The 27,493-nt window shown below is 44.5% G+C and overlaps 1 protein-coding gene across 3 annotated transcripts in view; it reads left to right on the forward strand.

Moving 5' to 3' along the window:
* Window positions 1–27,493, forward strand: part of LOC127612906 (VPS10 domain-containing receptor SorCS1) — an 81,630-nt gene that overhangs the window by 7,310 nt on the left and 46,827 nt on the right. For all 3 annotated transcript variants that reach the window (XR_007966007.1, XM_052083755.1, XM_052083754.1), the window contains exon 2: window positions 25,292–25,359. Coding sequence is in view for 2 of the 3 variants with exons in the window: in XM_052083755.1 (XP_051939715.1) it covers window positions 25,292–25,359 (68 nt within the window). In the remaining variant the exon portion in view is untranslated. The remainder of the gene's footprint in view (window positions 1–25,291; window positions 25,360–27,493) is intronic.

Genomic DNA, 27,493 nt, shown 5'->3' on the forward strand with positions numbered 1-27,493 from the left:
CCCAAAATTTCTAGGGGAGTCCATTACTTGCAGGAGGGTTTTATGTCCAATAGTAGGGGTGGGGGAAATTATTGTAAATCGAAAAACAAATCAAGTAGTTTTGAAAATATCTGTGTAAGTGTGGCGATATATTCAGAAAGAAAGAGAAAACATTTCCTGCTTTTTGGGTAGGCCCCATCTGTTATTTCAGTGCTCCTTGAAATAGTTCAGGTGAAGGCATCTGGAGAATCAGAACTTGCCACATGTGCTAATGTCAGAACAGATTTACTTCAACCTTGTCATTACCAAGTGAAATTTCCATGCATCCCTCAGGTGAACCTTTGATCGTCCGAGCCCCACGTCTCACAGCCTGGAAGTTATCAGAGTCTATCAGGAAGTAAAAGTGAGTTGTTGACACGTTATCACTTTGGATCAGATTTAGATCTTCTTTATTTGCTACTTACAGCTCAGAAAAACAAATTCAATGTCACATAGATTTCATCTTAAGTATAGAATAAAATGTGTGTGTTTAGGAGTTGACAAAATCTACAGAAAACCCTTTGAAGATTAGATTTTCTTGGAGAAAATAAAAGATCCTTAATCCACATGTGGTTAGAGATGCATTAACAATAATCCAGTTCAACCTTTTTGACAGTCCAACATTGTTTTATCAATTTATCACTCACCAATCTTTCATTTGGGACAAATTGTTTAGGAGTCGAGGGCGGCCCGGTAGTCCAGTGGTTAGCACGTCGGCTTCACAGTGCAGAGGTACCGGGTTCCATTCCAGCTCCGGCCTCCCTTTGTGGAGTTTGCATGTTCTCCCCGGGCCTGCGTGGGTTTTCTCCGGGTGCTCCGGTTTCCTCCCACATTCCAAAACATGCGTGGCAGGCCGATTGAACACTCTAAATTGTCCCTAGATGTGAGTGTGAGTGCGAATGGTTGTTCGTCTCTGTGTGCCCTGCGATTGGCTGGCAACCGATTCAGGGTGTCCCCCGCCTACTGCCCGGAGACAGCTGGGATCGGCTCCAGCACCCCCCGCGACCCTAGTGAGGATCAAGCGGCTCGGAAGATGAATGAATGAATGTTTAGGAGTCTCGCTGATAAACTCTGAAAGAGTCGTATGCAACTTACTGCACACAGTATCTGACTCATCAAAAGTGCGCAAATGTATGGATGCTTTAGCCCACTAGTACTGTTTGCACATTTTAGAGACAAGGGAGAGAGATCATACGTTTCACATTGTATGAAACCTTCACTTTTTGAGCGCCGTTGACTTGAAACGATTTCAAACTGGAACCCTAGCGAGGAATGCCAGCGACGCCAACTGATGTCAACCAGTTTTTTTTTTATTTTATTGATGTATTTTGGGGTTTATTTATTGATTTACTTATTTGTTTGTTTTTATGGAACAGGCAGACAAAAGTCTTGGGCAGCTCTAGTTTGTTTATTATGCTGCAAAAGTTTTTAAAATACAATACAATACAATACAATACATGCTGATTTATATAGCGCTTTCACAACAGCGGCAGCTGTAACAAAGCGCTTTACAAAACAGTTAACATAAAGTAAAATAATAAACACAACACATAACATAAAACACGGACAGTCGTGCAGTCCTAACCACTTTTCCGTCACATGCTTTGTTGTTTGAAGCGGTTTGAGACGAAAGAGGAGAGAATCAAAGTGTCCTTTAACCAGTGGATCAGAGACGTCATGCTCAAAATGTGCACACGTCGGCTACAAGCTAAGTTTCAAAGTCAACAAGAAGCTGTAGCATCCATTGACGAAAAAAGAGATTGGTTCACTTCTCCTGTCCCATGGAAATCCATTTCAATTCCAAGCGGCGACTCACGGTTCCAAAACCGCATTGGCGCTCTTCAATTTAGAGCTGGAATCGAACCCGGTACCTCTGCACTGTGAAGCCGACGTGCTAACCACTGGACTACCGGGCCGCCTGATAAGAAATCAATAAATCAATAAAATAAATAAACACATTTATGCATGAGCACGCTGCAGTCACAGAACATTTACCTCGGCGCCTCCATTCCTTCTTGTGTCTGGCACATGCTCAGCGTTAACCTGATCTTATCAGGGAAAAGAACACGGTTACAACAGTGAATATCAATTCCAGCGTTTTCTGGCAGATGCCAATTACGCCGCATACTTTGAGCACAGGATCCATTTGTGGACATCAGGCCAGGAACATATTGGACGTTATTTGTGGTCTGCGCAAATGCGATTTGTCCGTCCGTCTCTGGTGGAGATCATTGTGTTGATTACCAGGTTGCTTTCACACTGACAAACCCCATGTTCAATGCAATTAGAATTTCGATCAAATATTTGAATGACTTATCTTCTGGTGGAAGCGGGAAGTCAGGTGGACAGGAAGTAGTAAATCAGATCATGTGCTGCTTGGAAGCCAAACTTCAATGGATGGACAAACGAAAGCAAAGAAGGAAATGCTGGCGAAATCTAATCATGCTCTAAATGAGGAAGGATTTGAAGGAAATAGATTCATCCTTCAATTTCATGTCCGATGAGCTGAGTAAGGTGGCAAAGGAGCAGACTGCTCTTATGGAGCTCATAAACAAAGTCAAACAATGGAAAGCCCAGGTGAGCGAGAGGGCAAAAAACTTTTGAGTGCATGATTAGTCTTGAACAGAATTCACAGGAGGAGGACAACTGGAGAAAAGACATTGGATCTATGCCAGGGTAGCTGCCGGTGGCCCAAATTATCAAAATGATGGAGAAAAATGTTTCCAGTTTGCAAGTCAATGTCATTCATTCATTCATTCATTCATTCATCTTCCGAGCCGCTTGATCCTCACAAGGGTCGCGGGGGTGCTGGAGCCTATCCCAGCTGTCTTCGGGCAGTAGGTGGGGGACACCCTGAATCGGTTGCCAGCCAATCGCAGGGCACACAGAAACGAACAACCATTCACACTCACACTCACACCACGGGACAATTTAGAGTGTTCAATCAGCCTGCCACGCATGTTTTTTGGAATGTGGGAGGAAACCGGAGCACCCGGAGAAAACCCACGCAGGCCCGGGGAGAACATGCAAACTCCACACAGGGAGGTCGGAGCTGAAATCGAACCCGGTACCTCTGCAGTGTGAAGCCGACGTGCTAACCACTGGACTACCGGGCTGCCTCTTCTTATTATTGTTAGTACTAATATTATTACAATAATTCAGTGGTTGTTTTTGAACAAAAAGACTTGTGTTTTTCTGTTCAAACAATTTCATAAGTGGCACATTACATTGTCATTTAAATTATTCATTTGTGACATACTGTATATCTGTAATTTCATTGCTTTATAAATCAAAACATATTAACGCAAATGTAAGGTTCCCGAAGATTTGTTTTTCCTTTAATTTCATTTGGACTGTCATGTTGGGAGTCAAAATGACATAAATCCGACAAACTGTAGAGCACATCATAAGACATGCAAAAGTTCCTTTGCGTCTTTCTTCCTGAGCTGCGGGCCATGCCGCCATGATTGCTGTGAACCTAGAAAGGAGCAATCAGTGGTGAAAGAATGGACTGTGCTCCACAAAAAACATGCTGGGAAAGGATGTGGCTCAACACTTACTGTACATAGTACTGGCTGGTACTATGGACCGTTAATGTCCAAAACCTGCAATTGTTTGTACCTGGTACTCATAGACCTTCCGATTGTGCAGTTTAAAAAAAATAAAAAGAAGGAGAAGAAGAAGAATTGGCAATGAGGCCAAAAAGTCAGTTTAAGATTAACTACCTTTTTTTATGATGGGATTTACAACAAAGTACATTTCTCCAGTGGCAGTGGAAAGCAAGGAACAATATTTGTGTGGGGGATGCTTACTTACCTTCTTCCCTTTGACTGCTTCCTTCTCCATCTCACTCTGCTGTCAGATGTTGACTGAATCAGGTTAGAGATGGGAGGCGCAGAAACACAAGCACTGCTGATGGAAATGACAATGTTTCTACTCTTTGTGGAGTTTCTATACGTACAAACTTTATTCCCGAGTCTCGGAAAAAAGAAAAAGAACTAACATAACTTGTACACAGCTTGGTGTAGGTCAGCAATTGAAACTGAAAAAAAAAAGATGTTATTTTCAGACTTAAAACGCAAAATGTCTATTGAATTACTCAGAAAGCCTCAGACAACTCCTGGGACCATTGGTACACAAACTCCTCCACCAAAATAGTGTGAAGCGTTGGGACATCTGAACATTCTTATTAAATATTTAGATCTGCCCTTATTGACAAACGTTTCGCTTCCGAAGCAGCATTTAGATGTCTCGTTATTTTTCATGCAAACTTGCACACTGCACGCATCCACAAAATATTCAGTTTTGCACTTTTTATTTTTTTAATTATTTATTTTTATGCATCAGCGAGTTGAGCAAGATGCCCTGTTTTGTCAAGGTTCTGCTTTGTTCTTTTATTTTCCATCAACTTGGATCCTTTACCTTAGCTGTGTGGCGGGGGCAGCAAGGGAGAAAACTATTGTGTCAAAAGGGATTCCTTTGAGCGTCTCCATTTTGCTTAGTTCAAGTGGAGGTTTTCTTCTCGCCGTATTTCAAAAGTGGAGGACTCCTTTGAATTCACACCTTGGGCAGCCCTATCCTTTCTGATCCCTCAGAAGTGCACTGATGAGTTGATCGGAGGCGTAAAAAGTTCTACTTAAATGATGAGCGATGGAGACACACGAGTCTGACGGCATTTCACAGTTTTTAATTGCTTCCAAACTGAAGACCGAGGATGCAAAGAATGATGCATGAATGGATCATAGTGTTACGAAAACCATAACACCATCTCCATCCTGAAAAGGGCCCGGCAGCGGATGTACTTCCTGAGGCTGCTGAGGAAGCATGGCCTGCCATAGGAGGTGCTACGACAGTTCTACACGGCAGTCATCGAATCAATCCTGTGTTCTTCCATCACGGTTTGGTTTGGGGCCGCCACAAAAAAGGACAAAATCCGACTTCAACGGACAGTTAGGACGGCGGAGAAAATCGTTGGCACTGCCCTACCCACTCTTGCGGACTTGCACAGTGCAAGAATCAAGACAAGGGCACGGAAAATCCTCCTGGATCCCCCGCACCCTGCCCACCACCTTTTCCAGCCACTCCCCTCAGGCAGACGCTACAGATCCATGCGCACCAAATCCAGTAGACACTTAAACAGCTTCTTCCCTCTAGCCATTAACTCCTTAAACAGTCACTGACATAGTCACTCTTCTTGCACCACAAAATGGTACTACAAAACTACTGGTTACTCTAAAATGGTTCAATGATTTTGTTGTTTACGATGATACTAGTGCAGCGTGTTATACCGGAGACAAATTCCTTGTGTGTTCTACATACTTGGCCAATAAAGATGATTTTGATTCTGAAGACATTTTCTACCATCACAATGATGATCTTTCAGCGCTCCATTTTCTGTACCACTAACAATCATGAGCCTCTACCGGCCAATCGCAGAGCACACAGACAAACAACCGTTCGTAATCGCATTGGTATCTGTGGAAATCAAGATCAGATAACCGGAGCTGCTCTATTCATATCCTGTAAATGCCAATGGCAGACGTCTTATTTCAAGTAGATCATCCAAAATAAGTCCTAAGGATTTGAAGTTGGCCCTCTCAAAATTTCATTTGCGCTGTAATAAAATCTCAAGTTTTTTTTTTGCACTCCAGCATTTTTATTTTGGGTTCGTAGCACGTCCGTGAAGCACTTAGACAGCTGGCCCAGCATATTTTCTCTGTTTCTCTGGCAGTCTGCTGTTTAGATAACCAGACAAGCAATATAACCAACCCACATCCACATTGCTCTAGTTTCTACCTGATTTGCGAACTGCAATGATAGACCCTCTTTCCGGAGTCCATAAGGGTGTTGAACTTGAGTGATGGAATTCACAGGGGATGAGTAGTGAGGTACTTTCATTACCATCAATCAAGAAATTGTTCATTTCAGTGATCAATGTTGCCTTCAGTCTCCTTTGCTCAAATTGCCTGTCTTTTCAACAAGTGTTGCTGATCTGGGTTGTTTTAAATTAAATCAAATAAAAAATGTTTTATATTTGATGAATTACCTTGTATATTAAATGTTGAAAACCTTGATTTATTTCATTGAGCATAATGAATAAACATGGAAATTGTGTTCCCATATTTCACCATATTACAGTATATATATATATATATATATATAAAAAAATCCTCATCTCACCCCTCGGGTGGTGTCCGTCCCTCATTCAGCTCGGGTCCTCTACCAGAGGCCAGGAAGCTTGAGGGTTCTGCGCAGTATCCTTGCTGTTCCCAGCACTGCACATTTCTGGACTGAGATGTCCGATGTTGTTCCCGGGATCTGTTGCAACCACTCATCTAGTTTGGGGGTCACTGCCCCGAGTGCTCCGACCACCACAGGCACGACTGTCACCTTTACCTTCCAGGCTCTCTCCAGCTCCTCTCTGAGCCCTTGGTATTTCTCGAGTTTCTCATGTTCCTTCTTCCTGATGTTTCCATCACTTGGGACCGCTACATCCACTACAACGGCTTTCCTCTGCCCTTTATCTATGATCACGATATCTGGTTGGTTCGCCATTACCATCTTGTCAGTCTGGATCTGGAAGTCCCACAGGATCTTCACTCTGTCATTCTCCACCACCTTCTGTGGTGTTTCCCATTTTGACCTTGGGGTTTCCAATCCATACTCCGCACAGATGTTTCGGTAGACTATGCCAGCCACCTGGTTATGGCGTTCCATGTAGGCTTTTCCTGCCAGCACCTTACACCCTGCAGTTATGTGTTGGATCGTCTCAGGTGCCTCTTTGCACAACCTACACCTTGGGTCTTGTCTGGTGTGGTATATCTGGGCCTCGATGGCTCTGGTTCTCAAGGCCTGCTCCTGAGCAGCCAGGATGAGTGCCTCTGTGCTGTCCTTCAGGCCAGCCCTCTCTAGCCACTGATAGGACTTCTTGAGATCAGCCACTTCAGTTATGGTCCGGTGGTACATCCCGTGTAGGGGCTTGTCCTCCCATGATGGTCCCTCTTCCAGCGCCTCATCTTCTGTTCCCCATTGTCTGAGACATTCTCTGAGTACGTCATCCGTTTGAGCCTTCTCCTTGATGTATTCATGGAGCTTGGATGTTTCATCCTGGACAGTGGCTCTCACACTCACTAGTCCCCGGCCTCCTTCCTTTCGGCTTGCGTACAGTCTCAGGGTGCTGGATTTGGGATGGAACCCTCCATGCATGGTTAGGAGCTTTCGGGTCTTAACGTCCATGGTCTGAATCTCTTCCTTTGGCCACCTTATTATTCCTGCAGGGTATCTGATCACTGGCAGGGCATAGCTATTTATTGCCCGGGTCTTATTCTTGCCATTGAGCTGGCTTCTTAGGACTTGCCTCACTCGCTGGAGGTATTTGGCCGTAGCCGCTTTCCTTGTTGCCAGTTCGAGGTTGCCATTGGCTTGTGGTATACCAAGGTACTTGTAGCTGTCCTCAATGTCTGCTATTGTTCCTTCAGGGAGTGAGACCCCTTCAGTGCGGACTAACCTTCCTCTCTTAGTCACCATCCGACTACATTTCTCAAGCCCGAATGACATCCCGATGTCGCTGCTGTAGATCCTGGTTGTGTGGATCAGGGAATCTATGTCCCTTTCGCTCTTAGCATACAGCTTTATGTCATCCATGTAGAGGAGGTGACTGATTGTAGCTCCATTTCTGAGGCGGTATCCATAGCCTGTCTTGGTGATTACTTGGCTTAGGGGGTTCAGTCCTATGCAGAACAGCAGTGGGGAGAGTGCATCACCTTGGTATATGCCACATTTGATGGACACTTGGGTAAGTGGCTTGCCATTGGCTTCAAGTGTGGTTTTCCACATCCTCATCGAGTTCGCAACGAAGGCTCTTAGGGTCCTGTTCACCTTATACAACTCCAAGCATTCAGTGATCCATGTATGTGGCATCGAGTCATAGGCTTTCTTGTAATCAATCCAAGCTGTGCACAGGTTGGTACGTCGGGACCTGCAGTCTTGTGCGACTGTTCTGTCAACCAGGAGTTGATGTTTGGCTCCTCTGGTATCCCTACCAATGCCCTTCTGCGCTTCGTTCATGTATTGATCCATGTGTCCACTTATCTTAGCCGCAATGATGCCTGACATGAGCTTCCATGTTGTGGAGAGACAGGTTATTGGCCGATAGTTGGATGGGGCTGCACCCTTCGAGGGATCCTTCATGATCAGGATCGTTCGCCCTTCGGTTAGCCATTCTGGGTGAGTCCCATCCCTCAGCAGCTGGTTCATTTGTACTGCTAGGCGCTCATGGAGTGCTGTGAGTCTCTTTAGCCAGTAGGTGTGGACCATGTCCGGGCCTGGTGCTGTCCAGTTCTTCATATCTGAGACTCTTTCCTGTATGTCTGCCACTGTTATGGTAACTGGGTTCTGTTCAGGGAGGTTGCTGTGCTCCTCTCTCAGGGTCACCAGCCATTGTGCACTGCTGTTATGTGCAACCTCCTTCTCCCATATGCCTTTCCAGTACCTTTCAGTTTCCAGTCTTGGTGGGTCAGCTCTGTTGTTAGGACCCTGCCACTGAGCATACACTTTCGCAGGTTGTGTTGCGAACAGCCTGTTTATTCGTCTGGCATCATTCTCTTTCGTGTACCGCTTTAGGCGACTGGACAAGGCTTGGAGCCTTTGTTTGGCAGTTTCGAGTGCTTCAGGTATGGTCATCTGGATGTACCTCTCGGGTATCGGCCTTTTCATCACACCTCTCTGGGCCTCCGTCAATTGACTCACATCTTTCCGGGCCGCCTTGATCTTAGCCTCCAACCGTCTTTTCCATGGTGGGTAACGTATCTCATGGCTCCCATGGTTGCTCTTATAGCCCAGAGTCTCCAGGATCACTGATGCTGAAGCGTATATCAGCTCATTGGTTTCTGTGATCGTTACGGTAGGGATCGCCCTCAGTGCTGCATTCACACTTTCTATGAGACTTTCAGATGGTACTTCACATAGCCGTTGTAATCGGTTTCTAGGTTGCCCAGCTTTCATTCTCGCCATGATCTTAGCTTTCAGGTCAGTTGCTGCCTCGCTCAGCATTTCATTCATTGGGGCTGGCCACCCAATCTCATCATCTGCATTCATTGGGGCTTGCCTCCCAATCTCTTGTATGACCTCCTCCTCTGATCTGGCAGCCTGGGGCCCTTCACCATGGAACCTGCGTTGTACCTCATCAATCTCAAGTTGTGACAGCAGTTGCCGTTTGTGGATGTTGGAACACTGAGCTACTAGTTGTTTCGCGGTCAACCGTGACTGTGGGTTTCGAAGTAACCATTTAGCCCACATTCTCTGCATGTAACCCCTCTGACTAGGGTTGCTTGAGTAGTAGCATTCCAACAGAGCCATGTTATCGCATCTCGCCCATCTCCGCTTTGTTCCAGTAGCCCATTTTTCATCAAGGTGCTCTGGTTCCCCAGCACCTGACGCAGACCTTGTTTGGCCGGGCGACGTCTGAGCCGGCATGTCATTCGTTTTATTGTCTCTCATCATTGTATGAGGTAGGCATTAGCGTGAAGGATCTTGCCCAAGGACCCACACTGGATGGTGTTATGTGCTCTTTTTTTTTTTTTTTTTTTTTTTTTTTTTTTTTTTTTTTGCCCCAAGCGGGATTCGAACCACCGTCTCCCGTATGCCAAACCGATGCCTTACCAACTGAGCTATCCAGCCGCTATTATATATATATATATATATATATATATATATATATATATATATGGGCGGCCCGGTAGTCCAGTGGTTAGCACGTCGGCTTCACAGTGCAGAGGTACCGGGTTCGATTCCAGCTCCGACCTCCCTGTGTGGAGGGAGTTGCATGTTCTCCCCGGGCCTGCGTGGGTTTTCTCCGGGTGCTCCGGTTTCCTCCCACATTCCAAAAAACATGCGTGGCAGGCTGATTGAACACTCTAAATTGTCCCTAGGTGTGAGTGTGAGTGCGAATGGTTGTTCGTTTCTGTGTGCCCTGCGATTGGCTGGTAATCGATTCAGGGTGTCCCCCGCCTACTGCCCGAAGACAGCTGGGATGGGCTCCAGCACCCCCCGCGACCCTAGTGAGGATCAAGCGGCTCGGAAGATGAATGAATGAATGAATGAATGAATTAATGAATATTGGGGAGCCACCCCCATACCGCCCTTGCAAACAAAACACACACTGAAGTGGACTGCCTCGTGACAACAATTTTTCATTTTCACTTCGATTTTAATTTAGAAAATAAAGAAAGAAATTAAAGTGATTGTTTGGCTGTGATCAGTTTATAATACTATGTATGTGTTTTTTGTTGGAAATATGCCATCTTTTTTGCTGAGCAGTTATATTTCTGTTTTGTCTTTTTGAAATTAATACATCACACGATTCACGGGACGGGAGTCGGGGTCACGAGAGCAGTTATTAAAGTAGATGTTATGTTTTGAGAGAGGAGTTTGTGCGTTTATTCACTTTGGCTCAGGCTGTTTGTTCTCTTTTGGCGGCGGCTACGGCACACATTAGCCATGTTTGTGATTTACAATAAAATGTGAGATAAACAACTAACATCTGACATCATATCCTTGAGACAAGGTTATAAAAGTTACACATCCTTTATTGTTTGTGTATTTTTGTGTATTTATTTTATTTGTACAACCACAACAATTATAATTAAGCCAAAGCCATGTGCACAAAGGGATGTCAAAAATTTGAAACCCTCAAAGTAAAATATAAAGAGGCACAATTAACACTCGAGGGAGATTTTAATGATTTTCCCGATGACCTTGATGAATCGATTACCAATAAGAACACACCAACACAAAGAATTTAAATACACTGCTTTCATTAGCGAACAATAATCAGTCATCCACGTATGTCCGATTCTTGAATCTTGAACATCATATATACCTAACTACCTATACATTTCACGTTTTATGGTTATTGAAGATAAGTGTCCTTTTTGCACAGCTGAACCTAAAGTATGTTTGATGTGAACAAGCACAACGGATGGGAAATTGTGTGAGCAAGATGACCATGGCATCTTCAAGTGAACGCCATTGATGTGTGTGAAAGTGGATGAAGATGGGGATAGAATCATGTGTGAATAATGTATAAAAGCACCCAGGTTGAACCCTTCGTACCCAAGTTGAAATTTTAAATGCAGTGCGTCACAAAATTGTGTCACAAAAACAGTGCATGACAGCCTGCTGTAGAACTGTGCATTCTAACGATAGATATCACAGTAGGCTATAAAGTGTTTGCCGTATGACATAACCCTCTATCTATGCTGTAATTAGATTTTACATTTGCTGTTCCTGAGGAAATCCTGTAGTTTCTTTACCTCTGCTCTGAGTAAGATGCGTATGCTGAGTGGGGAGGGGCTGTTCCCCTGCAGGCTGCCGCGGACCGCATAAAGACTCGTTAGGAAACCAGCAGTGACACAGAGGAACAGACGTGTTTCCCACTGAGCCGGGGGCCACAAGGTGCATTTGAAGTGCCGCTGATCAATGTATCCTGAAATGATTAATTCATATTATTTCTCTGAAGTAGCCGCACTCTTCCTTGATGCACAAGATTTTTTTTTACTGTGTTACTGCAAAGAGCCACATCCGACACATTGAAAATAAAGTAGATCCAATTCCAATGAGCACACATAAACATCACCACATCCTAAACACACACACACACTTACAATATGAAGTGTCAAATAAGTGTGTGTTCATACTTATGCAAGATTGGAATAAAAACAAAGAGTACACATACGTTTGTGTGTGCGTGTACAAGGACTTTTGTGTGTGTGTGTGTGTGTGTGTGTGTCTGTTTACATATGACATCAAGTTTGCTACAGTGAAAAACGCCCTGTTGTGAAAAATATCTTGCTACAATCATGTTTTCGTTGTAGAGGAGTTTCACTGTATAGGCAGTGAAATTCCTCTAGAACGAAACCTACATGGGTGAAAATACCCCCTTATGTGAAAAAATCTTCATCCATTGACACAATTCCCATTCTACTGCCCAACATACGACAAAAAAACCCCTGTTGTGTTATACGAAATCATTTTCTCTGCTTCTGCTTCTCTTGAAGCAATTCTGCGAAAAAGACTGGGCCAAACTTTTTCCACAGCAATGTGAAAGACTCATCACCAGTTAACGTTTGATTTCAGTAAATGCTGCCAAGGGTGGCACAGTCCATCATTAGGTTCAGGAGGCAATTGCTTTTTCACATCGGGACAAGACGGTTAGGATATATATATTTTTTTGTGCCATTATAAATTAATTTGGCCTTTAGAAACAGCAATTTTTATTTTTTTGGGTTGTCTCTGTGTGATATTAAAATTGGTTTGATGAATTGAAACCTTTGTGTGTGATAAATATGCAAAGAACACAGAAATCAGGAAGGGGCCAAGCAAATGCTTTTTCACGGCACTGTACTTGTCTCAACTGGTCCATGACACCAAAAAGGTTGGGGACCACTGCTCTAGAGCGTCAATTTTCCATAAAGCGGAGACTGAAGGGATTACCCCCAGAAAAAGGCTGCGGTGAAAGCTTGGCAAGGCATCACAAAATAAAAATGCAAAACCTTTGTTATGTCAGTGCCAGCCGGAAAAGCTGTTGCAACAAAATTGCTAATCTTATTTTCTCAGTCTTTGTAAAGTTTCAAATGCTTTTACTGTTACAAAGAGTCTCACAGTACCGTATAATATCTTATAAGTTGTGTATCAGCTGTAGATGTAAATACCTGTAATTAAAAGCTAGAACAAAATTTTTTTCAAACGCGTTTTGCTCATAGTTACATGGCTGCACAACTTTGTCATTATAGAAGGGCATTGGCAGCAGACTGAAGCACTTCATCACTCCACTGTATTAACCACTGTAAAGAACAATGACCTGTGTGACGTGACTGATCTCCCAGAACTGGCAGTGGGACAGCATTTCCATTTTTTTCTTTCTCCTATTCTATCAGACTTTGCAGGGAGACTTGTCAAGGTCAGGTGGGCATCTGTAACCACTAACTCCATATATATATGTAGAGAGAGATTGCATTTTAAATGAAACATTAATTCTTCAGTCGTTCCTTTTTGGTGCAAGATAAGATGGTGAAGTGGTTTCGGCATAATTTGATTTGCATGCAGGGGTACAGTATGTACTTTTGAAGAACATAAATATTTCAATATAAGATATGTATGTACAGGTATTTGGAATATTTAGCAAAATATCTTGAACCCTGCACCTCTGTGCTGTGAGGCCGACATGCTAACCAATATAACCACCTAAATAAAACATCAATCATCAGCATGGGTTAAGTTCAAATTAGTTTTCCATTACTGCCAGAGATGGCCGCAAAAAAAAAACAAAAAACAGGCATAATTAATCATCTGCATTCTATATACTCCAAGTCTAGAAATCTGAAAGAGGCAAATGATCTGTGATTGATAATTTAGCACTTTTTATGCTACTACGCAAAGAAGTAACATACAAAAAAATGACTGTACTAAAAATAGATATTATATATGATATATTATTATTATTATATATAGATTTGCCTGTTAAAAAATCACCAGTAAAAAATGCATTGACAATTTCCCCGTGATCCTGACTTGTATTGAGAATAGCATGTTTGCCTTTACCACAGTGATCCCTACTCACTTGTTTTAGTGGTCTATCGTTTTGACGGTTCATCCTACGATACAATATGTTACTGTTACACTTGACATCACAATTACTATTAATTCAACGGATCTTTTTTTTTCTTATTCTATAGCCATAAACATCGAATTGCGGGAGTTTTTCATTGTTGGTGCTTCTTTGTAGAAATATAAAGAATGGTCACCAAATATGGTTTAAAAACATAAAACATAACATCAGGCTACAAATCTGTGTTATTTGTTTTCCAAAGTCACCCCCCCCCCCCCGCTCCGTGTTATGACTTTCTTGAAGCTAAAGAACATCATCCCAGACACATGACAGTAGCAAAGAGCACCATGACTCGACAATGAGCGCTCGGGATGGGAGTCCTTTTAAAGCCACTAATTATCTAACGACCAACAGGTGTGCAGCTGCAGGGAAAAGCCCCACAGTGCCACCTGTTGGTCACAAACCGAAATATGACAGTAGGTCAAGTATAGACGAAAATAGACAAACAACCATTTCCGTTTTTTCACACGTCAGTATTCAAATACTGTAACCTAACATAGTGGACATGTTTTGGAATGTGAGAGGAAACTGGAGAAAACCCAAATAAGCACAGGGAGAGCATGCAAACTCCACACATTAAGGCCAGAGCCCAGATAGAAACCCACAACCTTAATGGAATACTCAAAATTGTCCCTAGGTGCGAGTGTGAGCGCGGATGGTTGTTTGTCTGTGTGTGCCCTGCGATTGGCTGGAAAGCAGTTCAGGGTGTACTACATGTATATAAAAAAACTGAAATGCATATTGTACATACAGTACACTCTATAGACAGGACAAGCTTTGTCTGTGCTGTACATTCACTGTAAATGTGTGTGGGGAGGGAAAGAAGAAGAGGAAGAAGACCGATTTACTGCTGCTTCATCATGTTTTCATCACATTTGACCTTGGCAGGTTTCAAGGCAAAATATTTTTCTGGACAAAGGCCACGTTATCCATGACTTGAAAGTTAATGTGAGACACATCAGTGACTTCTTCACAGTGCACTTGCGAGCTGTTGCTTGTTCCCTAATGAGATACTTTTCAATAAATTGATTCACTAAAGCAGGGATTACATTTGCTGGTAAAATGCTTCGGACTTGTTCTTTTTAGATTCTAAGACCTTAATCTTTTCTAATTGCCGTAATGCCATCCTGAAGGAGGATATAAACACTAAGTGTCTTATGTCTTTTCCTGTCCCTCTGGAAGAATTACTCAAAGTGCTCAGCCTTATTTCTTCTTAATGCTTTCTTTTTTGCGGGGTGGGGGGTGACTAGGGGTGGTGGGTATATGGTGGAGGGCTGACAAAGCCCTTTTATTCATACAAAATTTGCATTGATACACATACATGTACACATCACAGAAGATACCCTCAGCGCTTTGCTGTAAGGTACCTTGGTAGTCCCCCTAGACCCAAACTGGCACCACTCCAAAAGTCAGCTCTAATTTCCATATTACTACTGATGTAGTGATTATTTTTGAGCAACAATAATTAAAGTGGGCGGCCCGGCAGTCCAGTGGTTAGCACGTCGGCTTCACAGTGCAGAGGTACCGGGTTCGATTCCAGCTCCGGCCTCCCTGTGTGGAGTTTGCATGTTCTCCCCGGGCCTGCGTGGGTTTTCTCCGGGTGCTCCGGTTTCCTCCCACATTCCAAAAACATTCGTGGCAGGCTGATTGAACACTGTAAATTGTCCCTAGGTGTAAGTGTGAGTGCGAATGGTTGTTCGTTTCTGTGTGCCCTGCGATTGGCTGGCAACCGATTCAGGGTGTCCCCCGCCTACTGCCCGATGACAGCTGGGATAGGCTCCAGCACCCCCCGCGACCCTAGTGAGGATCAAGCGGCTTGGAAGATGAATGAATGAATGAATGAATAATTCATCTATTTTAAAGTGCAATTATCTTTCAATTCTTAGGTGTAGTAAACATCGAAATCACAATGAAAATGTAGAACGATAAAATATCTTCGATGGAAAAAATAGAAATAAAATAGATACAGCACAGGTGTCAAAGCTCAAGGCCCGGGAGGCAGATTTGGCCCGCCACATCATTTTATGTGGCCCCCGAAAGCAAATTGTGTGTGTCATCTTCAATATTAATAAAACATACAACACAGGTGTTAAATTCAAGTAACTACTACGACTGCACAGTATCAACATAGTGTTTCATCATTACAAAATAAATAAATAGTGTCTTAATTTTAAAGTCACACTTCAATATGACAATGTTCTAAATCAGGGGTGGCCAAACCGTGGCTCGCGACCCGCATGCGGCTCTTTGGCTGGTTCAATGCAGCTCCCGAGCTCTCACACGACAAGCGTCGAAAACGCCTCGGCAGCAGCGATGCCATTCAAACAAGGTGTCAACTTCACAGAACGTACTCCGTCAGCCTATCTTCAATCCCGTTACTTGATTGACATAGAGGGCAACCAATGAGCAACCAATGAGATGACTGCATCACCGCTCATCACTGCATCAAGACTTTTTGGTGCGCCCTATAGTGCGGAAAGTACAGTTACTGTTAAGGCACCGTATGGATAAGCATTATTGTTAATAGTAGGAGTCTCAATAAAATCTTAGCAATACACATCCATCCTGATTTTCTTTGTGTTTTTTGTTGGTGTTTTTCCAAGACATTTGCCAATATCTGCTTTTATTTTGAAAAATAACGATGACCATTTTTGCAATTTTCTGACATGTTACTGACCAAAACAGGAAAATTATCCATCCATCCATCCGTCTTCTACCGCTTATCCGGGGCCGGGTCGCGGGGGCAACAGCTTTAGCAGGGAAGCCCAGACTTCCCTCTCCCAAGCTACTTCTTCCAGCTCTCCCCGGGGGATCCCGAGGCGTTCCCAGGCCAGCTGGGTGACATAGTCTCTCCAGCGTGTCCTGGGTCTTCCTCGGGGTCTCCTCCCGGTGGGACATGCCCGGAACACCTCACCAGGGAGGCGCTCAGGAGGCATCCGAATCAGATGCCCAAGCCACCTCATCTGGCTCCTCTCGATGTGGAGGAGAAGCGGCTCGGCTCGGAGCCCCTCCCGGATGACCGAGCTTCTCACCTTATCTCTAAGGGAGAGCCCGGACACCCTGCGGAGAAAACTCATTTCGGCCGCTTCTATCCGGGATCTCGTTCTTTCGGTCACGACCCATAGCTCGTGACCATAGAAAGACCACAGGAAAATTAATCATACCTAATTCATGTGTGTGCATTTTCTGCATCGTCAATTTTAAAAACATTTTTGGAATAAAGGAATGAAAAGTAAAACCCTACAGTACAATCAACCAACCTGCAAATTTACAGCACACCGTCACAAGTTAATGGAGTTTTAAACGCTTGTCATTGTGTCCAATGTGTGAGAGTTGGATGACTAAATTGCACTATTAGAGGCTCAAGCATCTTGTTGATGCTGGATCAGTACATTCATTAGTATCATTAAAACCATTTCGTCCACTATAAATGACTTCTGCTGTGCTTTCAAGAACAGCTCAAAGCTAATTTGGATTTTCTGCACCTTGATACTTTCATAATCACATTTGCCAGCTGTTTTTCTAGCTGCTGGGACATTTTTCACCTTGGAGACATCCAATTACACATCATCTTATGCTGTTTTTGCGACAACATAATGGAGTGTTTGGGGATGCCTCCAAGATTTGCTTTTCCTTTGTGGGAATATCAATATGCTCAGACAGCAGTTTACTTAATTGTAATAAACAAAACAACAACAACAACTGGCCGCAAGTGAGGTTTTACTCCTTCAGGAGTAGTAACTGTGATTTAGTATGAGGATATTCAACTGTGACTTCTGAAAAAAAATGATGTTTTGATACCAAGCTGTCAAAAAGTGGCTTTTTTAAAACAGGTTTTAATTTACCGTTTCTATTTTTGTCCAGTTTTGGCTTTGACAATGATTCAGGCAGAGGCAAGTTTGGATTTGGATTTGGAGTATGGGATTTTCGAACTTGCGGGCACCAAGGTTATGACAATAATCACAATCCGCACATCTTAATGTTTTACAATGCTGCAAAACTGTGTTGAATAAATATTACATTTCAACATTTCTGTCAACGAGGATTTGCGTCATAGCCTGCGGCACTCGATGAAGAGGACGGGAGGCCAGGCAGATGGCTGTTGCAAAAAATAAATAAAAATAAAACAACAACAACAACAACAACAAACAAAAAAAGGTGTTTCATGTACAATTCGCCGAGGGTACTGGCAAAGAATGGGAATCTGGAGTGCCGAGAGAAGCATTTTAAAACGGTACACGTGAGCTACGATAGTGAACACGCTGCAAAAGTGCGTCAGGTCTCGCCGAAGGTAGGCAGGCATGCGTGTGTACGTGAGTGCGTGTGCAGTAACGGGCCGATCGCAGGAGGTTGGTTGATCGAAAAGGAGATCTTTGGTCCAAAAAAGGGTTTGGGCACCCCTGTTCTACAGGATGCAGTGCAGGAAAATATATACAGTATATATTTATATTTAATGCCGGAGGGTCCTTGTGTATTTGTAGCCAACGTAGTCATTTTGATAGTAGGCTTATGTATATACATACAGCATGTGTTTCCTTCTTTTTAAGGCTTAAAGAAGGCTTTTATTTATTTATTCATATTTTTTTGTGGCTCCAGACATTTATTTTTTTGTAATTTTTTTTGTCCAATATGGCTCTTTCACCCCTCGGAGAAAACTCATTTCGGCCGCTTGTATCCGGGATCTCCTTCTTTCGGTCACGACCCATCGCTCGTGACCGTAGATGAGGGTTGGGATATAGATCGACCGGTAAATTGAGAGCCTCGTCCTTTCGCTCAGTTCCTTCGTTACCACGACAGATCGACACAACGTCTGCATCACAGCAGACTCCTTTAGAGATAAGGTGAGAAGCTCGGTCATCCGGAAGGTGCTCAGAGTAGAGCCGCTTTTCCTCCACATCGAGAGGAGCCAGATGAGGTGGCTCGGGCATCGAATTTGGATGCCTCCTGGACGCCTCCCTGGTGAGGTGTTCCGGGCATGTCCCACTGGCAGGAGACCCCGGGGACGACCCATGACACGCTGGAGAGACTATGTCACCCAGCTGGCCTGGGAACGCCTCGGGATCCGCCAGGAAGAGCTCAAAGAAGTGGCTGGGGAGAGGGAAGTCTGGGCTTCCCTCCTAAAGCTGCTGCCCCCGCGACCTGATAAGCGGTGGAAAATTGTACGATTGTAAACATTTGGACACAGAGGGTGTAATGGAAGAACATAAGAGCTTGTTAGTTACCATCATCCTGAGTTGGGCCTTAGGGGACTTCTTTTAATAAAATTCCAGAATGGGCAGCAGCTAAAGTACCCAAACTGAAGGATTATCATTGAGATTTACTTGTTTTTGCAGAGGTTGGGCTCATTTGTCAACCATTGTTACTTCAGATCATTGACTGGGGCGGTCAGTGCATGTGTTTAATAAGGCCATTAAACAAATTGAATAGTACTCTGTTGAATGCCTTCATACAGTGGAGTAAATAATTATTTCATCCCCTGCTGACTTGTGTCTTAGCTCACTTACAATTTTGTTTTGTTTTTCTGGTTGTTTATTCATAATGGGAATAGACAAAATGCATGAAAAAACCCAACGTATAAATGTTAAAACATTATTATGTCCATTTTATTGAGTCAATTATTTGCTCACAAAAGCAAACATAACAACTTGGTGAAAAAACTTATTGAAAAAGAAACCCATTGCAAATGACCCATCCATTATTATTATGGTTGCTCTTATTAACATTATTATTATTATTACTGTATTGACTTAAATGAAATACTTAACATACTGTCCTGTCCTTTCAAATGATTTGGTAATCTAATGCGTCATCCTGGAATTTTAGCTCACTGTGTGCTAAAATTCACAGTGGTTTGGAAGCACAGTGCTGTGGCTTCCAAACTGGAGCCGTGGTGGTGGCGCGGGTTCGATTTCTGAGTTGGCTGGTAACACGCCACCGGTTCCACATATGTGACTGGTTAGACATATGTGCATCCGCGGCAGTCCAATACACCCCACACACCCCACGCCTGTGTTGAGGAGAAAAAAAAAAAAGGTCACTTGCGCGAGGTTGGCTATTTGAAGAGTAGATCTTGGGTCAAAAAATGTTCGGCACGAGTGTTGAGTCAGTATTTTAATGTCTTATTGTGTTCATTGAAAAGGTAACTTTTGTTACTATAAGCATGCTCTGGGATTTTCACTCATGATGTTTTCCCCACTAATACTCATTATATACACAGTGCCTTGGTGGATAACACTGCTGGCAGGAAAGGCATGCTACAACCAACATGTACTCAAGCCAGTGTACCTGTATCATTCGTGGGATGACCACTGAGCTATACTCTAAGCAGTTGTCAAGGAAATTGGCCAAGAAGTTAAGAGCAGGTGATTGATGTCTCGACTGCACCATCTTTTGCCCTGCATTCAAAATGTTATAAAATAATCCAAAAGCTTCATAAATATACCTCTAATCAGATTGTTTATTGTCTGTAACTGGAACGGAATCCAGGCGGCCCGGTAGTCCAGTGGTTAGCACGTCGGCTTCACAGTGCAGAGGTACCGGGTTCGATTCCAGCTCCGGCCTCCCTGTGTGGAGTTTGCATGTTCTCCCCGGGCCTGCGTGGGTTTTCTCTGGGTGCTCCGGTTTCCTCCCACATTCCAAAAAACATGCATGGCATGCTGATTGAGCACTCTAAATTGTCCCTAGGTGTGAGTGTGAGTGCGAATGGTTGTTCGTTTCTGTGTGCCCTGCGATTGGCTGGCAACCGATTCAGGGTGTCCCCCGCCTACTGCCCGAAGACAGCTGGGATAGGCTCCAGCACCCCCCGCGACCCTAGTGAGGATCAAGCGGCTCGGAAGATGAATGAATGAATGAAATGAAGGAACGGAATCCAGTCTATTTTTTTTTTATTTTTTGTATCCTGAATACGGACCACCGTTACAGGTATGCGTGTCAAGACAGAACACTTGCACGTAAAAATGGAAACAAAACAAAATAAGATCAAACGTGGTCAGACAAGACTTCTCAAAATTTCTTCAAATATGTTTCAAAATATTGACTCTTTTTTTACAATTTCCCGCCCTCACCATGGAACCTGCGTTGTACCTCATCAATCTCAAGTTGTGACAGCAGTTGCCGTTTGTGGATTTTTGGAACACTGAGCGACTAGAATCAGAATCAGAATCATCTTTATTGGCCAAGTGTGTAGGAATTTGTCTCCGGTATAACACGCTGCACTAGTATCATCGTAAACAACAAAATCATTGAACCATTTTAGAGTAACCAGTAGTTTTGTAGTACCATTTTGTGGTGCAAGAAGAGTGACTATGTCAGTGACTGTTTAAGGAGTTAATGGCTACAGGGAAGAAGCTGTTTAAGTGTCTACTGGATTTGGTGCGCATGGATCTGTAGCGTCTGCCTGAGGGGAGTGGCTGAAAAAGGTGGTGGGCAGGGTGCGGGGGATCCAGGAGGATTTTCCGTGCCCTTGTCTTGATTCTTGCAGTGTGCAAGTCCTCAAGAGTGGGTAGGGCGGTGCCAACGATTGGTTAGTTGTTTCGAAGTAAGCATTTAGCCCATATTCTCTGCATGTAACCCCTCTGACTAGGGTTGCATGAGTCGTAGCATTTCAACAGAGCCATGGTATCGTATCTCGCCCATCTCCGCTTTGTTCCAGTAGCCCATTTTTCATCAAGGTGCAAAGTGTTAAGGTACACTGGTACAGCGCATAAAAGTAGTAGTATACTGTATATGCTCCATGTACAGCACTTTGTATGCAGCAATGGCTGTTTGAAAGTGCTCTATAAATTGAGTTGAGTAAAAATAACATGAGAATATGCAGTGGAAACAATTAGTGGCCATACCTGTCCAAAAACAAACAAAAATAAGGATAGTCATGCAATATATTCCCCTATTGTTCACGATTGGCCTTTCCAGGGGGCTGTGTGTTATTGAAGCGGTTTAGAAACTGTCTGACTTGAGTGACTTTGTGAAACACTTCCACCAGCATGGGATTCCTGCGAGTACAAGCTTGACAGATGCACCTCGGGTAGAATTACATTGCTTGGTTGGGGACCGTGTGATATTGCTTATTAAGCGTGAGGTAACATCTGCAGTCCCCAAAACACTCAAAACGTGCAGTGCATTTGGACAGCTTTGAGCTATTAAAATGTGTAGGGGGGCATAACAGCGTTAGTAAAGGGGGTTTATTAAGAGTGATTGGGGAAGAGCATGTTGTCAGTGTGGGGAGAATTGGCCTAGGGAATGAATAACCTTAAATGTCTAGACGAAACTAGGCGAGACCTTTGCATGCTAATGACTGACCAAGTGCTTTCAGTTGCCCAGCTGGAGGCTAAATTGACACTTGGTTCTCCACAGCTTCTCACATCCACTGAATTCATTCATTTTCTCCTCTTCATGCGTCTTTCAAGTTATCCTGAAGTAAATTGGCTTACAGTGGAACGGTTCAAATGGTAAATGGGCTGTCACTTGTATCACGCTTTTCTACTTTGGGTACTCAGCATGACTTAGATTTGTTGTTGGTTTTGCTGTTCGGTGCTTTCTACCGTCTTTGTTACCGATTTGCGTTACTGTTTGTTGTATATGTTAATTGGTCCATGTACATCACTTTGTATGCAGCGATGGCTGTTTGAAAGTGCTCTATAAATACAGTTGAGTTGAGTTGAGTTCAATCAGCCTGCCATGCATATTTTTGGAATGTGGGAGGAAACCGGAGCACCCGGAGAAAACCCACGCAGGCCCGGGGAGAGACAGTAATTCATTCATTCATTCATCTTCCGACCGCTTGATCCTCACTAGGGTCGCGGGGGGTGCTGGAGCCTATCCCAGCTGTCTTTGGGCAGTAGGCGGGGGACACCCTGAATCGGTTGCCAGCCAATCGCAGGGCACACAGAAACGAACAACCATTCATGCTCACACTTACACCTAGGGACAATTTAGAGTGTTCAATCAGCCTGCCACGCATGTTTTTGGAATGTGGGAGGAAACCGGAGCACCCGGAGAAAACCCACGCAGGCCCGGGGAGCACATGCAAACTCCACACAGGGAGGCCAGAGCTGGAATCGAACCCGGTACCTCTGCACTGTGAAGCCCACGTGCTAACCACTGGACTACCGGGCCGCCCTTTCATAAACATTAACAATAAATTTAAAATATAAATGGAATACTTTGAATTAAAGTGTCCTTGTGGGAGCTCAGGTATACAGTACTTCATGGGATTGGCATCGGTGCTCGCATAACTTGAACGCTGACGATTTGCCTCTTGTACTGTGTATGTACTATTATCCAAAATACTGTACAAAGAGATATTTTACAATGTATATTAAATAATACAATCCATGAAATATGTTTTTTCTTATGTCGATCAGAATATTAGGCATGCTCATTGTAATGGCTAACATGTACACAATTTCACATAACAAGCAGCATTTATTCTAATAATCTCTGCTTACTAACTTTATATATTAATGTTTACACTTGTTTAACCATATGGCATAATGCATTTTTAACAATTATCTGTCAAGCTGAAGAATGATGATGACACTTGAGCTTTTTTTTTTTATTTTCCAAAATTTCCTTTGGAGAAAATGTGCTCCAAAAGCCGAAAGGTCAGAGATCATCTAGCGTGCGGCAATGGGCTGGATTCATCCATCGTTTACATTTTCAATGTTCACAAAGATGGAGGTTTTGCTGCTCTCTTGTCCCTTGTGGCTCATATATTTGCACTCAATGGTTGAGTGGAAATCCTTGAGTTTGTGTCTGCACCCTGTACAGGGAATTGCTTTGGGTCTCATGGCGGAGTAAAAGCAACTAATGGGTGGATGTATAAGACTCCGCTTCATTAGTTGAAGGGCAGTGTGCATACGGGCCCTTCTGTCTCACACATATGGAGACTATGTGGGCAGTCCTCAGTGAGAGGTCCTGTCAGATGGGCTCCCACCGGAAAGCGGATAGACCATGCCAATTAGGCTGGCGGGCTTCTCCCGCTTGTAAATACTACGAAGAGCCAGCGTTGACGACCTGTAGTCTGAGCAACCCTACCCAATGCGGCAACTTTGGTAAGGTTTTATTTGGTCCTCCGCTCCGTTTGCGATTTACAGTGCATATGCTTCCAGAGAAATGGAACAGCATTGCTCTTATAAGAGTTCAAATTAGAAATAACGGCCCATTTAAGAATGTTTTTTTTCAATAGTTATTTCATTTGAAAATATAAAAATGGGAAAAGCTAATTGATAAATGTTGTTTACTTTGCGGCGGCCCGGTAGCCCAGTGGTTAGCACGTCGGCTTCACAGTGCAGAGGTACCGGGTTCGATTCCAGTTCCGGCCTCCCTGTCTAGAGTTTGCATGTTCTCCCCAAGCCTGCGTGGGTTTTCTCCGGGTGCTCCGGTTTCCTCCCACATTCCAAAAACATGCATGGCAGGCTGATTGGACGCTCTAAATTGTCCCTAGGTGTGAGTGTGAGTGCGAATGGTTGTTCGTCTCTGTGTGCCCTGCGATTGGCTGGCAACCGATTCAGGGTGTCCCCCGCCTACTGCCCGGAGACAGCTGGGATAGGCTCCAGCACCCCCCGCGACCCTAGTGAGGTTCAAGCGGTTAGGAAGATGAATGAATGAATGAATGTTTACTATGCATCAGGTATCAGTTGTTTACACTGAGCGAAAAGGTTTAATCTCCACAAATGCTTAAAACAACTCCATGCCACAAAGCTACCGAAATATCCATCCATCATTTATCCGAACGCCTTGTCTCCAGAGGCTCGCGGGCGTGCTGGAGCCTCTGCCAGGCATCCTCAGGCCGCCGGCATTTTGCTTTTGGCAATCCAACTTTTCAGCTGTTCTCTAAACCAGCCGTGCTGAGTTAATTCTGCAGATGATCATATTTTGGGCCCTGGTGGCAGCTTTACAACCTCATAATTTGTCATTTGTTTTTCTAGTGCCAATATTACATTTTACAACACAGCAATTGTTGTAAATCAGAATTATGCGGCAGTGTGGATTCATACTGCATGTACATGCGGTATTATTATTTTAATACTATTTTTTTTCCACACAGTCAACATATAATATGTATCAATTTTTTTTATGAATGGTTTATGTGTTCTTATACCAAAAGAATAATGTTATACTATTATTGTAGCATGTAGTATTTTATATTATGGTATGTGATGTGTCAATAAGGAGTTATGAGTATCTCACAAAGAAATAAAAACCACCAATGAAGGGACATTGTGATTTCCTAATTATATTGTAGAAATAATCATTTAAAAATGTAACCACATTTGCCGGATTTCTGGAAATAGTATTGATATATTGACATGTTGAATCAATAACAGGATTGTTGTCTTCACAGAGATGAATATAATTAACTAATTATAATGGTTTAATTAAGGGTCATTTTAGCAAATTTCTGAAGTGTGCATCAAAGTGGTAGCCATTTGCATGAATCGGTTCCCAAGAAGTTACTTCAACTTTCAAAAAGGTTGGTGGCCTCAGTGTACACAGTACTGTAACAGACAATTTATTCTAGTGGAACCTCATTTGTCATACGCTCCAGTTTTTGAAAGATTTATGTCATTTCTACATGTATTCATTACAATGTGTTGTGTTTTGCAGGTGATTTTGATGCTGACCAAATTATTTGATTTCAACCTCAACAGTGTTACCGAAAGCTCACTGTGGAGGTAAGTTATTGATACTTCAAAGAAGAGCCAACGAATTTGCTGTTAAAGATTTACATATTTCAGTCTCATCCCCACAAACCATTGCACAGCCACTGGCCAATGTAACAATAATATCCAGACGTTACTGTATAATACTATTGTAATAACATGTCACGTCGCGTGCTCGCCAGCAGGTGGCGGGTTCTCCCGCCACCTGTTCGGCACACCTGCCCGTTATTTCGGGCTGATTACGTGCCTTTATTAGGCGACTCCGGCAGTCATCTCACTGCCGGAGAATTCCTTACCGTGCCATTGTTCGCTATTTGCTATTCTCGTCGTTCGACCATTTCTCGCTGCCCTATTGCCTTACGGCCCCAATTCTTCGCGTACTTCATATTGTCATCTAATTGTTATCTCGGTAGTTCCTCGCCCTTTATCGTTTCGCGAGCGTTTTCGGTTATCTTCCATATTCTTTCCTGGTTCTTATTTGACCAGCGCTTTCTGTTACCGTTTTCCCTGTTCGGGCTCCTTTTGTTATTTATTAAAATCCCTTTGTTCACACAAGATCTTTTCGTTGTCTGCTTCTCCGGGGATCCACCTCGTCTTTTTTTCTGTTGTGCACGAGGCGATTTCTCATCGCCTCGGGCTCAACGTGACAGAATTCTCCGGCCACCATGGATCCCGCAGACGCCGAAAAGATCTTGTCCGCTCTTGCTCGACAAGAGCGGCAAGTGAGTCAGCACCGCCAAGCCCTTACGGAACTCAACGGCGCGGTCTCCATGCTGGCTCATCGGTTCGATGATCTCGAACCTCGCCTTATTCGGGTGGAGGAACGAAGACCACCTTCCGGGCTTCGTCCTACCACCCCGGAGGCTCCCTCCTCGTACCCTCCTATGTCGAGGGAGCCCTCGCTTCCACACCCCCCTCGCTACGGGGGTGAACACGGGCAGTGTGGACACTTCCTACACAATTGCTCGCTAATATTTGACCAACAGCCGTCCGCCTACGCTACTGACGCCGCCAAGGTGGCCTATATCATGAGTCTCTTGACAGGTCCGGCGGCATCGTGGGCAATCGCGACCAGCGACGCAAAGCCGAATCTCCGCACCTCCTATCCGGATTTCGTGGCAGCCTTCCGTCGGGTGTTCCACCATCCCGTGCGGGGCAGAGAGGCGGAGGGGCGGCTGCTCGACCTGCAGCAGGGAAGGCGTTCGGTCGCTGACTACTCCATCGAGTTCCGGATCCTGGCCGCGCAGAGCGGTTACGACGATCGGGCCCTGTGTGGACTGTTTCGCCGTGGCCTGAACTCATTACTCAAGGACGAGCTGGCGACCCGCGACCACAGCACCGATTTGGAGGAGCTGATCGACCTCGCCCTCCTTATGGACAATCGCCTGAGGGAGCGAGGCCGGGAGCGTGGAGGTGATCGGTATCCGTCCCGCCGCACCACGTACCGTGAGGAACATCGTGGGTTCGGTGATCACTCCCGGGACGAGCCGATGCAGCTGGGCGGCAAGGACGGTGGTGCGGAGGAAGAAAGGCGCCGTCATCGCGACCGTGCTACAACTAGCGGCGACCAACCATCCCCCCGCGCCGCAACCAGCCATCCGGGATCGTCCTTCCACGCTCCTCCCGAGTACTGTGAGTCACGGCCCCGCGCGTCGCCCCCCGAGTCTAGGCGAGTCGATAAGCGACCAGGACATCCTAATAGACTCGAGCTCGAGGCGGAGGTATTCGGCGAGTCCCGGTCAAGACGGGTTCGGGCCCTGGTGGATTCGGGAGCCGATGATTGTTTAATGGACACTAATCTCGCGTCCGAACTGGGGTGCTTTTTAGAGGAGTTGGTTGTGGCGAAGCGGGTGCGTGATCTGGATGGGCGCCTCCTGGCGGTGGTAACGCATCGAACGGAGCCGTTAAAGCTTTCATTATCCGGGAATCATATTGAGCATCGTCGTTTTTATGTTATGCGGTCCCGGAACGCCCCGATCATCCTCGGTTTACCCTGGCTCCAGACGCATAACCCGGTGATCTCATGGGCGCGCCCCGCGATCGATAGCTGGAGCCCTTATTGTTACCAGCACTGCCTGCGGTCAGCCGTCGGGAGGCACGAACGCGTCACGCCCCCCGAGGAGATCTGCCTTGACGGAGTGCCGGA

This window comes from Hippocampus zosterae, chromosome 13 (genome assembly GCF_025434085.1).
Source record: "Hippocampus zosterae strain Florida chromosome 13, ASM2543408v3, whole genome shotgun sequence".
In the NCBI taxonomy this organism is placed as follows: Eukaryota; Metazoa; Chordata; class Actinopteri; order Syngnathiformes; family Syngnathidae; genus Hippocampus; species Hippocampus zosterae.